The sequence below is a fragment of the Parambassis ranga genome, chromosome 17 (genome assembly GCF_900634625.1).
Source record: "Parambassis ranga chromosome 17, fParRan2.1, whole genome shotgun sequence".
Lineage (NCBI taxonomy): Eukaryota > Metazoa > Chordata > Actinopteri > Ambassidae > Parambassis > Parambassis ranga.
The window spans coordinates 14,649,239-14,665,202 of NC_041037.1; the positions used below are offsets into that span (position 1 = coordinate 14,649,239).

Below are 15,964 nucleotides of genomic sequence, written 5' to 3' on the forward strand. Positions count from 1 at the left end.
GCACTGACCACAACAGAATTTAAGTCTTCTCTCACTTTTGTCACTAAATACTGTAAATAAATAATATTAGGTGAGAATAACAAATATTGCGGACTAAATTACAAAAAATATATATAGCTCATGTCGACGTTAAGCACACCCTATATATATATATATATATATATATATATATATATATATATATATATATATATATATATCCAATACACTGTATTTGCTATACACGCATAGTTTGAAAAAAAACATTATATATATAATATATAATTTACAGCACTTTAGTTTCCTTTTTTCTTTTTGTGACATATTGTTGTCTGTGTAACTTGTCGCTTGTGAAATTCTACACTTACCCAATTAAACATGTTTTTCAACTAAGATGGATAAAATAATCATAATAATGCACAACAGGAACCAAATGATCACAAACAACCAATGTAAACAGACAGCTTTCATGCTTGGTCACTCCAGAGTCTTCATCCAACTAGCACACGGCTCCCCCTTTGATTGGGGAATAATGGTTTTGGCTCAAGCACATGGCCTGTATAAACACTGCCACTTCCTTCATTGAACTTTTGCAGTTTTCCAGGTGCAAATGACTATGCTGTTTTCTACTACATGTGATTGCCAATAAATCTAATTACACAGTAACTAAAGCACTGCCAATCCACTGACCTCTAGCTAACTGTGACTGAGTGCGCTTGTTTTAGTAAGGACTTTGAACACACACAACTGATTCTGGAATTTCAACACAGAGGAGCACAGAGGAGGGTGTGTTTCTGTAGCCCATTTCTACCTTGCAGTTTCCCCTGTAGGATTCAGTGAGCTGCAGATACAGAGGAAGAGGAAACAATGAGAAAAGTGTTTGTGCTTTTGCTGGTCAACATGGCCATGGAGCTGAACAGCGCTGCTGCTAAGGTGAAGGGAAGATCTGTTGCAGAAAAACCCAGAACACCGGACAAAGCTGATACAATTCCTGCAAGTGAGACAAGCTCTTCAGCCTTTAAAGGTAACCTGCTGGTGGTGCCTATGGATGGCAGTCATTGGGTGGGTATAAAAGCCATCGCCCAGGAAATGGGACGTCGTGGACACCGAGTTACTGTGGTCATACCAGAGGTCAGCGTACGGATGGGCCCAGGGAAACACTACGACACTGTGTTATATCCTGTACCTTTTGACAAGGCATACATGGACTCTGTGATGTCCACACACAAGGACATCTTGGAAAAATCTGCACAGTCTTTCATAGAGAAGGTGAATAAACGATTCTCACAGATCAAGAAAATTGTAGGCTTCATTCACACCACTGCTGAGAGTCTGCTGTTCAACAGCAGTCTCATCTCACATCTGGAGAAGCAGGTGAGTGTACTTTTTCTAATCAGAAACCTGGGGAAACTTTTGATTTGATCAAATGAAAGAGTTGCTAAACATTTTCACTTCACACTCTTATTACTTTTTAGAACTTTGATGCAGTCTTGACAGACCCCATGGTGCCAACAGGCTCATTAATAGCTCGAAAATTAGGTGAGCCCCCCCCCTTGGATTATCTGTATGCATATACATTTTCTCACCTGTCATTGCTGAATCACTTCCAGGTCTCCCCACTATTAATTTGCTGAGGGGTATTCCATGTTCCTTGGATATGAAGGCTGCAGGCTGCCCATCCCCAGCCTCATATGTGCCTCGATTTTTTACTAGATACACAGATAAAATGAACTTCAAGGAGAGATTTATCAACAATGTGGTGAGCACTGAATGCATAAGCAAATTCATAAAAAGCTGTATTCAGTTGAGATTTTATTGTTTAGTCAGATAAATCATTATAGTGTCCATTTCTAGTACTTGCTGATTATTATAAAAATCACTCTCCTCCAACTTTCATTTGTTGATCCTATGATCCTGTGATCCCTCTGACCTTAGGTGGCTTTACTGGAGCCGCTGCTTTGCCGCCTGATTTACTGGCATTTTGACAACATAGCCTATCAGTTCCTGGGAGAGCAGGTGGGCATAGCTGAAGTGCTGTCTGACTCTGATATCTGGCTGCTAAGGTAACATGTAAAAAGGTTATTTGTTAATATTTGTGAGATGAATACATGAATGTATCCATCTCTTGTGATACTGTGTTGAAACAGGATTGACTTCACACTGGAGTTCCCTCGTCCGCTCATGCCTAACATAGTACTAGTTGGTGGAATCAACTGCAATGTTAGAAATCCTCTGCCTGAAGTAAGACCCATTTTTCCTCAGTTGATACAATGACAGCAATGCAGGAAGACTTACTATGTGTGCTGTTGCAGGATTTGCAGCCCTGGGTATCAGGGCAGCACGGGTTTGTCGTATTCACTTTAGGCTCCATGGTGTCAGATATGCCACCAGACACCACGTCTGTTTTCTTAGAGGCCTTTAGACAAATTCCACAGAAGGTAAAGGAATCATAATACACAACATGTCGCGAACCCTTGCAGCAATAAAACATATTCATCGTTGACAGGTGATATGGAGGTACACCGGGCAGGTTCCCGACAATGTCCCAGAAAATGTGAAGCTGATGAACTGGGTGCCTCAGAATGACCTCCTCGGTCTGCAAGTTCATTGAAACACATCCTGAAAGGTTACCGTATGTATGACATAACGTAACTTTTCACCATGTGTTGTGTTGTGTGTTAGCACACCCTGGAGCTCGGGCTTTCATCACTCACGCTGGCTCACACGGTCTGTTTGAGGGACTGTGTCACGCTGTCCCCATGCTGATGGTCCCATTTAATGGGGACCAACCTGACAACGCAGAGAGGATGGCGAGCAGAGAAGCAGGAGTTGTGTTGGATATTTTTTCTATCACAACAGAAAGTCTTCTTCAGGGGCTAAACAAAGTCATCAATGACACCAGGTGAGAGCTCAGGAAACTCTTGCAATATACCCCGTTAATCTAACCCAGACTCTGTATTTCATATCATCTGCATCCCATCCATCTGTCTCTAGGTATAAAGAAAACATCCAGAGGCTGTCAGCTCTTCACAGAGACCGGCCACATGATCCACTTGACCTTTCAGTTTACTGGACTGAATTTGTGATGCGACACAAAGGAGCAAAGCATCTCAAAGCTGCTGTTCATGACCTAAACTGGATTCAGTACCACTGCCTGGATGTAATAGCACTACTAGCCACTGTATTGCTGGTCTTTGTAGTGCTGACAACCAAATGTATAAAACTATGCTTCCGGAAACTGAGCATGAAGAAGAAGAAAGACTAGCATTTCATATGTTCATAGCTGTTTGTACATGCAAATTCACATTGTTGGTAAGACTCTGATGTGTTATTAAAAAAGCTGAAAAAGTAGTGGTAATGGTGATCAAAATGACATTTAATAAACAAAAAATAAAGGACATTTTTAGATTCCATTGGGTACAGAGAGAGTTGATGGAATTAATGGCCACCCTTCTTTGGGGGGAACAAGGTGTACTCTATAGCCAGCGCAACTGTGAAGGCAGCAAAGCCCCACTTAAACCCTTTCAGCAGAACATCTGACAGAGTCACAGCCCGAGCGAAGCCGCCTGAATATCTCCATGCTTCATTGCTGCAGAGACAAAGTGAGAAAGAGAGGGTCCCAACTCATTCTGGATACAAAAGGATGTCATACATTTTTCAGGTAGACAATATACTCACCGTGCCCATGGGTCCTTGAGGCCCCTAGCTGCCAGCCTCTGCTGTGTGAACTCAAGTGGTGTTCCTTTCGTGTTCCACTGCTGCCAGTCTGGCATCGATAACTTGCTGTGGCCATGGTCACCGCCCATACTGAACGCACATACAGATATAAGCAGGCTGGCAGTGGACTCTAATGTGAACATTGAACTTAAGCTTTCTGGTAAGCCAGTGGTTTTCTGTTAACTATGTTTTAACAGGGTAACTTAGATACAATTGCAGTTAATTGTGTCAGGGAAAAATTCCCATAGAAAAACATACTTGCACATCAGGCTCTCTATGACGTTTACCACCAATACAAAACACAAAAATTGGGAAAACGATATTTACCACAGAACTAATTTTATGCTAACAAATAAATATCAAGTCAAAAAATTATATTATGTGCTGTCCTTTATTTGTGTTGACAAAAGTGTACGTCTAGCGTTACATACAAAATAATAAACTATTTTTTTGTAAAACGTCAGTATTACTAAATTACATTGTTTCTAAAAATATAATTAAACACAAATGTAGGTGGGCTAAATACTCGCTGGCGTTGATGCTAAAAGAGTACACCTTATGATGTAATCAACGGGAAAAACTACATTGATCCAATCAGTACTATCACCAATCATGACATTACTTAGCTTCTTCAAAGAAACTATAGTTATACAGATAAAGAAAATGCTGATTTAATTAAAATGACACTTCGATAAATGCAGACAGCGTTTTCTCAGCTAGCATTAAGTAAGCTAACGACGTTTGCACAAACTAAATAAAACCAAGATTCGGTTTTACCCTGAAAATGCCTTGTAAATGTTGTTTTAACGCATTCTGTGCTAATACAAGAAAGAACTGTAAACATATTTAAAGTTTAATAAGAAAAACCTTTGTACCTGAATGGTTTGTTGTGACCTCTGCTTCTGGGGAGATGTTTCGACAGCTACTGCTGGTTTACGGCAAAAGTACGGCACACCATTAGGGCCAAAATACTAAAGCGCACGCAATACTTTTAAGGATTTATCAATTATAAAGTCTTAAGGCAAGCGTTGTTTCTGCACAATAAAAATTATTATTAACTATTTTCTATTACGCATGTATACATCCATTCTAAATATCCATGGTGTTTCTAATAGCTGTGTTAGATCACTATCAATAGATATTTTGAAGGGAGCTTTGCTTGCAAAGAAAAATCATTTATTTACCACAAAATATTTGTTATACTTATTTAATTATTTATCAAAAGGCAATCATCAAAGCATACATTTATAGTGACAAATATATGTTTCATAATACACAAACACAGTTATCATCAGTGTAAGGCATCGCTCCATTAGACAAGTATGTTCTGTTGTTACATTTGGAGAAATGTTGCATACTTGGAGAAGTGTTCCTTTTTCCTAAAAGTTAAAAACACAATCATCCACCTGATTTATAATTGATGTTTTGTAACTGTTTCTGTCTTTTTCATCTACACTTGTAAAGAATATGTAGCAATGTATTAAAAACTCTTTCTGTACCCACAGACATAATAACACAGAGGCTGAAAGGAGAACTACATAATACAAATACATTCATTTATTTTCAGAATTTTCATAACTAATCACACTCTCTCTCTATATATATATATATATATATACCTTATAACCAGGCCACTTTGGTTTAGTGTGTCCATGATGACGACTTTTTTACTCTTTATACAACAAACATAATTTAGAGTTTGCTTTGTGGGTTGAGCAGTTCCTTCAGAGCATCCAGGTTCTCCCCTTCTGGAGCCTCTGGCCATGCACTGTGGTCTGGAGACACAATTACATGAGTTAGTACACTGTGTTTTGCATAAAGACAACAGTGCAACAGGGAGGTGTACATACCTGGTATCTCCCACATGGAGTGGTACAGACTTTGGCCTGCATCGACCTTCAGTGTGGCGCCAGAGATGTAGGAGGCAGCAGGAGAGAGCAGGAAACAGACTGCTGACGAGACCTGAAGAAACAAACACAATAATATAACAGAGTTGTAGTCCATGAAGGAGTTTACATTCTGTCCAGACTCATACTGTGTGTAATGAAGTGTTTAAATATCTCACACCTCTTCTGGCACTCCAGGTCTCTTTGCAGGAGTAGAAGGAACAGACCTCCTGAAAAGGTGTGGTCCTAAGTCTTTATAGTTCTCCATCGCAGTTTTGGAAAAGATTGTACCCTGCAACAAAGCAAACACACGCACACACACAAAATTAATTCATCATCAATAATCTGAAAACCGACTGAGTCAGGACTCCAACATACGGGTGCCACAGCATTGACTCGGACACCTGAAGTGGCCCATTCGATGGCGAGACTCTTGGTTAAGTTGTCCACTCCTGCCCTGGCTGCTCCTGTGTGGCTGTCAGGCAGAGGAGACACAATGCTGAAGGGAAAAGGGTGCACACTTGTAGGTGTGTGTGTTTGAAAGCAGGTGGTTCTTACGCCATGCCTGGGAAGCCTTTCCACATGTCAGCGATGATATTGATGATGACGCCTCCATGCTCCTTCATCCATGCAGAGTAGACTGTGAGAAGAGAGAACTGTAGCAGCCACACTGACAGATTACACATTAAGAGAATTAAACAACAGTGTGCAGCTTACCCTCCTTGCAGCAGTTAAATGTTCCGTTCAGGTTGGTGTCTACTACAGCCTTCCAGCCTTTCAGGGACATGTGCTCGGTCGGGCTGGTGAACTGACCTCCTCCATTATTGACCAGAAAGTCTATCCGCCCATACTTTTTCAGCACAGATGAGACAAGAGCTTTCACCTGGTGTGAGAGGAAATCAAAATGTAAGATGAACTCATGCATAAACAACACAAAAGCAGCAGCTTCAGCATGTGCTCACCTCATCCTCATTGCGGATGTTACACGGTAGAGGAGTGACACTTGCAGGACTGGAGGGGGGGATTTTCTGTGTCATCTGCTGAGCTGCTGCCTCCAGCCTATCAGCCTTCCTGCTGGAGATCACAACATTGCAGCCTGAAGGCAAAGCAGAGCAGCCAGCAATGATTAAACTGACACTGAAATGTTATTATATGAACAACAGAGGACCTACTGACTCACAAGTACTCATTTGGTGATGGAATTGTTAGACATGAGCCTTCATATAATGGTTTCTCATATGAATATGACTGCTCTATGCTGCTATTAAATGTTCTGTTTCATCACGCATCATTTGATAAACTTGAATCTGAACCAGACATACTGCCCTCACAGTAAAAACAGACATTCACAGTCAGGGTTGAACACACACACACACACACACACAGCTGCATCTGTGTCGAAGTTCACTCAGCTGTTGTTCTGTGCTTTCTACTTGTGCAATAACAGTCTCACGGTTCGGGTCACAGCGCTTTACTCACCCAGCTCCAGCAGCTCCTCTGAGATAGCTTTCCCGATCCCGGTACCTCCACCCGTTACTATTGCAACTTTCTGATTGAACAAGCCCGGTCTGAACACACTGGACGTCGCCATACTTGTTTCTTGACTTTACTCTATGAGACCAGGAAGGTAACCGTACGCTGTATGATGGTGACGCAGCGCAAACAGCGCCCTCTTCTGGAAGTAGCAGCATGCTACGCCACTGTCATCTTCGTTTACTTTAGAATAGAATACAATAGAGTAGAATACATTCTATAGAATAGAATATATTATATATTCTATCGAATAGAATCCATTCTATTCGATTCAAAAGTAAACCTTGAGGTTTACTTTAATAGTACACCTGCATTTTCTGCTGATTAAGTATAGTCCTCGTGGACTTGTTAGGTCATGTGTTGAAGATTGTCAGTCATCCATGTCTTTTTTATTCAAGAGCTTGAAGCAAAGCGACTGGACAGGTTGGAGTTAGTTGAAGATGTTGCAATACACCAGCAGCAAAACACCTGAATAAACAGATTGTGAGGTTTTAGGAGACTACTTGTTTTTATGAGATTTAGTCCAGTTAAATTATTTAATCTAAATAACCTCATAGCATTTGAAATGAAGTAGATGTGTAGGGAGTTATGTGTACTATATGATCTGGAGGTAAACAATTTTGTCCTCCAATAACTAATCCACATACAACTATTACAGCTAGGTTTCTTCTTGGTGTCGTATAGCAAAAAGACAAAAGTACCAATTAAGGTTCATGGTCCACTAAGTCCGTATTCCCCTGGGATTAATACAGTATTAGTTTCTGATATTCACAAACACTCCACAAAATACATAAGAACTGCCCCCTTCTAAAGCAGAGGTTTCAGAGTGGTGCCCCATGATATCCACAAACTGTGGTTAGACAGTTCAGTGGACTCCTAACGTTTTCCCCTCCGACTCACGCAAAAAGATGGTATAATGCTTAGTCTGCACTTGTGTCAAAATATCAACACGAGTCAGCTCAGTTGTTGAGCATCTTAATTATATCAAATAAAAACAGGACTAGTTCCAGGCATCTATAGGTGCAAGTAAACTAGGTGATGGAAGCAAGGGTTAGGTTCTTCCAAGTTTTATCAGAGGAAATCCATAAGCACAGACTTTGAGCTCCCATCAAGTGTTAACCCAATGACATTTTAAACTAACACAAGTGTTGCCTTGTTGAACCTTAAGGCACACATCTTTTACCTTATCCAGTTTTACTGTAAGAACATGCACATCCAATAAAGCTCATGAGAGAGCTTTATAAAAACCCCTGATAACATGTGCCGAGTGATGTACTAATATTGGCATCAGGGTCAGCTCTACTGCCCTTTTATCATTTTATTTACTTCCACGAAGGGCTAGGAGCAGAGCCTTAGAACAAATATATAAAGACACAAAGTTCTCCAATCCAGACCGCTTTATTTTTGGATGTTGAGGCCATGTGCAGGTTGGTTAAATTATAGAAAACAAAGTCCCAAATCCAACCAGTGATTACGATCACTGGTTTACTGGTCCTTCAACTCCTTCAGCCTCCTGATGGCGGACTTGACTGTGACAGCGGACGTTGTGCTGCAAGAAAAAACAGATCATTACTTATGAAGACAAAGTCTGAATAATAAATCACCTCAGATGACCTTTTAGGGTTTACATTTCTCATGATTAAAACCACATCTTGTTCCACAAACAAACATTTCATTCATTTACAGATGTGATTTTTTTTAGATTATAAGTGTTCTGAAAGGAAATTAAATCTCATTAAAGACCATGTTTTGCTTCAGTTTTTAAAATGAAAAACATGGCTGAAAAGTTCATGACAAGGCCATGAAATATACAACAAAACATGTTCCAAAACAATCTTTCATGTTTAATATTAACCAATGTTAGGCTCTGAAAGTAATAGTGATGTTGACAGCAAACGGTCTTGGACAAGTAGCCTATTTATAGCACTAACAATACAACAAAGCAGGAGTGCCTATGGAGCAGTCCACTATATTACAGCCAAAAGACGGCTACTGGCAGTAGTTCATACTTACTTGTAAGTCCAGGCACCTCCAGCCACTGTTTTCATGCAAGACCCACAGTGCCAGATACCAACAGCCCTCCTCTTCATCTTGGTCTACAAAACAAATTTAGTACATGAGCAACATCTGAAAGACCAAGAAAACATCACAACACTACAATTTCAGCACATTCACAGACGCCTCTTTCTGCAGTAGTCTTGTGATGATTCTTAAGGCTGTTCTTACCTTGCCACAGAATGAGCAGGTGTATTTAGCATGCTGGGAGATTTCAATTTTCTTCACCATCTTCCTCAGCGACGCGCCATAACGCGTGCCATATTTACCAACGATCCCCACCTTCTTCGTGCGCTTGGCCTGCAGATGACAAGACAACACACAAAACAGACCGGTTACAAGCAATTTACATTTGCCATATTTTATCAATGCCTGACAAGCCTGACATGACCTGCAGTTTCCGAGACTACTGTTCCTTCGGTCCTGATTAGTGTACGATGGTAACATATATTATACTGATAGTGGCAAATGTTCCTCTGAGCAGTCATTTTAAATGACAGTGTAAACGCACAATATTAACGCTAACAACACATTACGCTGAAAACATCAGAACAACTGAGAATAAACTACTGTCACCCCTACAGAAACTAGCCAGCCCGGCTTCCTCACACCAAGCTAGCCACCGCTAGCTTGAACCAACTCCATGAAGGTTAAAATGCAGCAGAGGAAAGTGTGACACATAAACAAGTACACTCCGATTTATTTCAACTGCAGGTCTTCTACAGATGTGCAAAAAATAAAATGTAACCACCAGCAAAAGCTAACATGACAAGCCCGCCCGGTACTTTGGCTAAGGGAGAACAATCATGGTGGCAGCCATTACTGACTGAAGCGGAGATGAAAACATCGTTTAATCTGCTTATACATTTCCCAAAGGAACACAAATAAAGCTCGAAGATGAACAATAATGCCACCATAAAGCCTCGGAATATGTTATTCTATCATTGATAGCACGGAAACTGTTAGATTGACACGGATTATGAAGGGGACAGATCTAGCTCACCATCTTTTCAGTGGAGACGTAGGTCCAAAGAGGGATTGCGTAGCGCGCAAGCGCGATTTACTCAGTCGCTCACGCTGCATTGTGGGACTTTGAGTTTTTACAAATACAGATTATGTTAGGTCGAAAATAAAACTGCTCTTAACTGTTAATCTCAACAACAAGACACTTATATAGTTGTTTTTTAATTAATTGCTAAATCTAACAAATAATTCGCAACACCACAGGCTCAATGGACAAACAAAGGAAACAAACGAGCTTGTAACTAAGGACGCTCCCTGGACATTGCGCATGCGTGTCTGTGTGCTGAATGACAACATTGCTGGTGGAAGTGTTTGCCTATTTAGCTTGCCGTGATGTGCTTTGTAGTTTATGAATGTATCGTGCTTTAAACATTAATCTAATCGTTACAAGTAACGATTCAATGAGTTGCTATGAAGCTAACACGGAAACTGGTTCTCGCCAAGGCTAAGGCCTCCGATTTGGAAAGCGTGAAGAAACTAAACTGCTGGTAAGAGCTTACATTTTAGCTTCGCTATCCTTGTTAGTTTATGATCGTAGAAGTGGACTTGCGTGGGTCTTGGCTGTGTAGTAACGTTACATTTTGTTGTTGCAGGGGATGCAATCTGACTGACGTGAGTAGGCAGATAATACAGGTCATAGTTGGCCGACACTTTATTCGCTATTCATGTCTTTGTTGCTTTATTTAAGCTGTATGAACTTCTCTTTTTTAGATTTCTATCTTCACTCAGATGCCAAACATTGAATTGCTGACACTGAGGTTGGTCTTTTCCTGCCCCTCTATACTGACATTATGTTGTCATTAATTTATATTCTGACTGTGATGTTCTTCCATTTCACCCCCTGCAGTGCCAACAGCATCACATCCCTCTCCTCTCTGTCGACTTGCCTGTGTCTGAGTGAGCTGTACCTGAGGAAGAACATGATTCCGTCCCTCTCTGAGCTTTCTCATCTGCGTCCTTTGACACGTCTCAGAGTGCTCTGGTTGGCAGAGAACCCCTGTTGCGGAACTGATTTCAGCCAGTATCGGCTCACTGTGCTGCGCTGCCTGCCTCACCTCCAGAAACTCGATAACCAAGGTGAGAGTGATGTGGTGTTTGACCACAGAAGCACTTATTTATTTTCTCCACCTACAATGATTTGTGTGTGCAGTAGTGACAGAGGATGAGATTGCACTGGCTGTCACTGAGGGGGAGGAGGTCACCACACCGCCAGCTAGCATCCAGAACCAATTTTCAAACAATGGACTTCCAGATACAGAGACAGAGAATGACCTGCTTAACTACAACATGGAGGAGACCAAGTAGGTCTTTTAGGCCTAAACAAAACATCAGACACTTGACTGAACATAATTCAAATCAATGCAGACATTAACAACATTTTTCTTGTAGCAAAATCAGAGAAGAGTTGGGAATGAAGCCACTTTCCAGAGAAAAGTTCTCCTCTCCTTCTTCTCCATCTAAAAGAGAAACTAAACCAACAATGAGGAAGGTATCACCTCTCTTCTGTCGTCTCTCAACCTGAAACATTTTTATTCATAAATGGCAATTAATTACTGTCTAACTACCTTTTCAGACACACACTCTCGATGCAGTTCTGTTGCTGCTGCAGGATTTGGATGAGGAGGACCTTCATGTTGTTCACACAGCCACACAGAACAGACTCCAGATGTACACACTTGACTCAGAAACACTGAAAGAGTCACAGCCAAGACAGATGACTGCTGACATTCAACAGTAACATGTTTCATCGCATGCTTTCAGGGCTAAATGTCACTACTATCCATGCCTAACCCAAACCTCAGGATCCCCATTTCATCATGTTACCGTTTGCCTGCTACATGCTTGCCATGTGATTCAAACTCACTGCCTTGTTTTGTTATTTTGGTTGAGCACTCAGTTGTTTCCCTTGCTTTTTTTTACTAGCTGCATGCCTGCCCACCTTGGAAGAACAAAATAATTTATGTTTTGCTAAATCTAAATCTATTTCTGTAATAAAATAAAGCAAACAGCAATACGTCAACTCTTAAGTGCTGCTTTTCATTATACAGCTGTGAGCTGTAAACATGTATTTATCAAAACACAGAGAAAATGACAGAGCGACAGAGGCTGTGAGTCAAAACATTTCACCTGAAATCACATTAAAACTGTAGAGGCTGTAGGCTGGGTTATGATATCAGAGACCGATTCAACTCAAATTTCTGCTGAAGAAGTCAGTTCATGAAGTACGAGTGAGGGAAGTCTGAAGTCTTCTCAGTTATCCTCCTCGTTCTCCAGGAAATCCATCAGCGTGCTTGCATCCACGGCAACGGTCAGGCACTCCACTCCATCTGCACCCTGCAGCATCATGTCAAAAAAGGAAATGCAAGTGATGCAGAGTGTTACAGCATGAAAATGAGTAGTTTGATGATGAGAGTTAGGGATTACAAAACAAAATCTCACCTTGCGTGTGCGTATCAGTTTGTGGTCTCTGAACTCAGTCAGCTGAGTTCTCAGTGTGAGGTCAGAGTTCACCAAGAAGGCTTCTCGACAACGCTGGTAGAAATCTTGGAATGACAGTCCTGCACAGAACACAGACAGTGGTTACAACTGTACTACAATTCAATGGCATGAAAAAAAAAAAAATCAGTAAATATGTGTGCACCTGTGTATGATGGATTGTCTTTGTTTTCCAGCTGGAATTTTACCAGCAGCTTAAAGATTCCTCTGCAGAATGAAAAGGACACAGCTGTTAAAATGTGACTGAGTCCCAACAGCTCTGACACTTATTTATACTGAGCTGCACAGGGTACCTTGCATTGGGTGTCAAGCTGCGGAGCACATGTGTGAGGGAGGACAGAGCGAGAGCACCAGTCTGCTGCACCAGCAGAGAGTTTTCATAAGACGTCTCCTCGGCGTAGTGCTGGAACGTCACACACTCCCACCAAAGCCAGTTAAACTGGCTCTGCTTGAACTGGTCCCACACTGGGGACACAAAGGAAACGTTTAGCTACAGAGACACATTTCAATATACTAATCCCTGCAGCACAAATGCACTCAAACACCCACCCAGAGGAGCATTGATGTGGTCTAAAGAAGCCACCATGTGCAGGTTAGGCAGGGCTGCCAGCTGGCCCAGTGCACTCTGGGTCTTCTCTCCTCGCAGCATTGGTCCGTCAATATTATGGATGAGCAAATAAATATGTAGATCTGGGCCTGGGAGGACATGGTACAAATTAATAAACGCAGGATTCCAAGATTAAGACAGAGACAATGCACAGGTCCACCTACTGTCTTTGAGGGTCTGACTAATGAACTGAATCTGGTCTGAGGGTGTCCGGAAACTTCCCTGATGCTCCAGAACCTCACATGTCAGAGCATTAAGTATCTGTAATAAAAGAGCAGTGTTGTCTTAAATGAGGAATTTTTGAGTTACATTGCCGTTTGTTTTTCTGTGAATACTGACCGATTTAAGAGTGATGGAAGGGAAAAATCCATTGATCACAAGGTGGATTTCTTGGGACAAATGGGACAACCGGAAGTCCTCCAACAGAGCTTTTTTGCTGCCCAAACCATAGACCAGCACACTGAAGCCCAACCTACTCACAGAAACACTTTTTTGTGGCAACATTCACACATTAAGAAAATGTAAGCAAGTAAACACAACACACTTACTGTAACTGTAGCATCCATTTGCTAAAGTGCTTTTGGTGTTTATTGTGCAGCTGCTGGATCTCTTTCGAATAACAGGACAGCTTTCCTTCCAAAAGCCGGACCAAAGTCTCCTAGAAAAAAAAACAAAGCCTGTTAGCGAAAAAATTCACTACACTTACAATAGTTCCTGATATAAACTTACCCTGTCAAGCTTCGGGGTGTGTGAACGCTCCAGGGTGCGGTCTGATGTTAAGACCTTTGAGCTGCTGTGAGCCTCAAAGTACTCCTCGGTCATACTTGGCTGGTTCAGAGGTTCAGGAGTGCTCTTGCTCTTCTTGGCAGGTGTCTTGTACAGAGCTGCAGATAAACCTTTACTAGGGGTTCTTGGGTTCTTTATGTTCTCCTTGTTCTCTTTCTTTGCTTTCTGCTCTTCCTCCAGCCCATCTTCATCCTCCTCCTCTCCAGAATCAGAAGGCGACAGTTCACTGTCGCTGTCCGAGCGGAGACTGGGAGCTGAAATATTAAACATTATTAGCTTATTGCTAACATCAAATTTATCTGCCATGTAGCCATTTTAACATTAGGTGTTGGACTCACTTGTCATTCTCTTCCTGAGTCTGTGTGGTGTTGTTGAGACAAACTGGACCTTTTTGCGCTGTTATATAAAAAAAAAAACAATAGGTATGTTGAGACTATTCATACTCACAGTTTTGCAAAAAGGGTTGAAAATTCGGAACATTTTTAAAGAAGTCTGGCAATTTTGTTTTTGTCTCACCCTCTGTGGTGTCCTGCTTTCTCCTCTGTGGTCTAAACATAGATGACAAAAAAGTATGACAATGGATAAAGAATATAAATGTCACAAAAATGGACACAGCAGGTGCTGCACTCACTGCGTCCGGTTCGAGTGGGAGTTGCGGGTTCAACAATTGGTGTGGTGAAGCTCACATTTTTTCCAGGGGTCCGAGCCAACTCGCTTGCTGTGCACAGTATGAGAAAGTGAATGAATATTGATCTGTCGGGCTGATAATACACAATGCAATAAAGTTTGTGAATAACAAGAGACTGGATGCCCTCACCAGTCTGGGCCATGCTGTGGCTGCGCTTGGCTTTCTGGAAAGTGAATATGGAGGATCCAGCCACTCTTGACATACCATCTTCATCTTTTGTAGAGACACAAAAAAGCCATGAAATGAAGCACATTGTACACGTTGTGTTTACTCACATCAAACTATTTTATGACGCTGCAAAATGTATTTTAAGATACAGAATGGACAAGCTATCTGAGATAGATTGTGCACAAAGTACCATATTCATAACAGACTGAAAAAATACCCTGAGGAAGCTGATGAGGGCAATCTTAAGGAGTGAGAGATGCCACTGCAAATGGGAATACTGTAATGCAATCCCTGATAGAAAACCATATTTTATAGACTTAGGGACCAGTAGGGACCAGTAGCTAATCAACCACTCACCTTCTGTAGTGTCTGCTCCTAAAGCTTGGATGTAATTCTGTTCATTACTGACTCCGTTTTCATCCCCATCCTGTTCATCCTCACTGCATCCTTTTCGTCCAGCAGACTTCTTAAATGTAACCATCTTCTGAACAGAGCCCCCGCTGCTCTGCATACCTTATTAAGTCACAGCACCATTAGTTAAACAGTCCATAAAACAATCATCATAATTCAGTTCATCTGAGGCCTTCATACCCTCCTGTTTGTCCACGATGTGCTCCACAACGTCTCCATCCCCGATGAACTTCACCTCCAGCACACTCATTACTAAAGAGCAACACAATATACAGTGGCGAGCTAAAAGCTAACAGCTAAAACACGAGAGGGTTCACTTTAGACATACAGTTCCTATTTATTTACTCTGTAAGCCATTAAATGAGTCACGTTAGCTGGCTGTGTCACAGTGTAGTGTGACATGTTTGTCTATAACAGACAACGCAAAGAGGAACGAAGTGCCTCTAAAGTGAGGTGACCTACCTGCTAATGTCAGTGTAGCCCGTGAAACGTAAACAAATCTTTCATAAACTGAGAGCTCCGCACTGTGACTGTGCGACGAGTTCCCGCGCCGTCCTGCTGAAGTTTTTAAACCACGTGACAAGTGAAAGGTCAAGGCGCGACCAATAGAAACGC

At 41.5% G+C, this 15,964-nt stretch overlaps 6 protein-coding genes across 6 annotated transcripts; 2 read left to right on the forward strand and 4 right to left on the reverse strand.

The window, feature by feature from the left end:
* The first annotated feature begins 716 nt into the window (after positions 1–716).
* On the forward strand, positions 717–3,390 carry LOC114450192 (UDP-glucuronosyltransferase 1-1-like). Its single transcript, XM_028428182.1, has 9 exons — positions 717–1,353; positions 1,455–1,518; positions 1,590–1,738; positions 1,915–2,042; positions 2,127–2,220; positions 2,292–2,417; positions 2,486–2,573; positions 2,662–2,881; positions 2,974–3,390. The coding sequence occupies exons 1-9, from the start codon at positions 847–849 to the stop codon at positions 3,242–3,244; spliced, it is 1,647 nt and encodes a 548-aa protein (XP_028283983.1). The 5' UTR covers positions 717–846; the 3' UTR covers positions 3,245–3,390.
* Positions 3,335–4,658, reverse strand: ndufb3 (NADH:ubiquinone oxidoreductase subunit B3). Its single transcript, XM_028428183.1, has 3 exons — positions 4,572–4,658; positions 3,658–3,786; positions 3,335–3,568 (listed from the first exon to the last, which is right to left on the reverse strand). The coding sequence occupies exons 2-3, from the start codon at positions 3,783–3,785 to the stop codon at positions 3,418–3,420; spliced, it is 279 nt and encodes a 92-aa protein (XP_028283984.1). The 5' UTR covers position 3,786; positions 4,572–4,658; the 3' UTR covers positions 3,335–3,417.
* Positions 4,659–5,238: 580 nt separating this feature from the next.
* pecr (peroxisomal trans-2-enoyl-CoA reductase) lies at positions 5,239–7,240 on the reverse strand. Its single transcript, XM_028427826.1, has 8 exons — positions 7,062–7,240; positions 6,545–6,678; positions 6,300–6,465; positions 6,141–6,222; positions 5,961–6,057; positions 5,764–5,874; positions 5,547–5,658; positions 5,239–5,471 (listed from the first exon to the last, which is right to left on the reverse strand). The coding sequence occupies exons 1-8, from the start codon at positions 7,171–7,173 to the stop codon at positions 5,389–5,391; spliced, it is 897 nt and encodes a 298-aa protein (XP_028283627.1). The 5' UTR covers positions 7,174–7,240; the 3' UTR covers positions 5,239–5,388.
* Positions 7,241–8,494: 1,254 nt separating this feature from the next.
* Positions 8,495–10,229, reverse strand: rpl37a (ribosomal protein L37a). The gene is made up of 4 exons (XM_028427579.1): positions 10,174–10,229; positions 9,342–9,470; positions 9,129–9,211; positions 8,495–8,664 (listed from the first exon to the last, which is right to left on the reverse strand). The coding sequence occupies exons 1-4, from the start codon at positions 10,174–10,176 to the stop codon at positions 8,601–8,603; spliced, it is 279 nt and encodes a 92-aa protein (XP_028283380.1). The 5' UTR covers positions 10,177–10,229; the 3' UTR covers positions 8,495–8,600.
* A 248-nt stretch (positions 10,230–10,477) lies between these two features.
* cfap410 (cilia and flagella associated protein 410) lies at positions 10,478–12,220 on the forward strand. Its single transcript, XM_028427256.1, has 7 exons — positions 10,478–10,681; positions 10,787–10,805; positions 10,905–10,951; positions 11,041–11,270; positions 11,344–11,494; positions 11,583–11,682; positions 11,767–12,220. The coding sequence occupies exons 1-7, from the start codon at positions 10,605–10,607 to the stop codon at positions 11,929–11,931; spliced, it is 789 nt and encodes a 262-aa protein (XP_028283057.1). The 5' UTR covers positions 10,478–10,604; the 3' UTR covers positions 11,932–12,220.
* Positions 12,127–15,919, reverse strand: orc2 (origin recognition complex, subunit 2). Its single transcript, XM_028427255.1, has 16 exons — positions 15,812–15,919; positions 15,530–15,601; positions 15,296–15,451; positions 14,900–14,983; positions 14,714–14,800; positions 14,599–14,630; positions 14,421–14,478; positions 14,026–14,336; positions 13,845–13,954; positions 13,636–13,768; positions 13,461–13,557; positions 13,239–13,385; positions 12,983–13,154; positions 12,835–12,896; positions 12,633–12,751; positions 12,127–12,527 (listed from the first exon to the last, which is right to left on the reverse strand). Exons 2-16 carry the CDS (start codon positions 15,597–15,599, stop codon positions 12,444–12,446), a joined length of 1,722 nt encoding a protein of 573 aa, XP_028283056.1. The 5' UTR covers positions 15,600–15,601; positions 15,812–15,919; the 3' UTR covers positions 12,127–12,443.
* Positions 15,920–15,964: the final 45 nt, after the last annotated feature.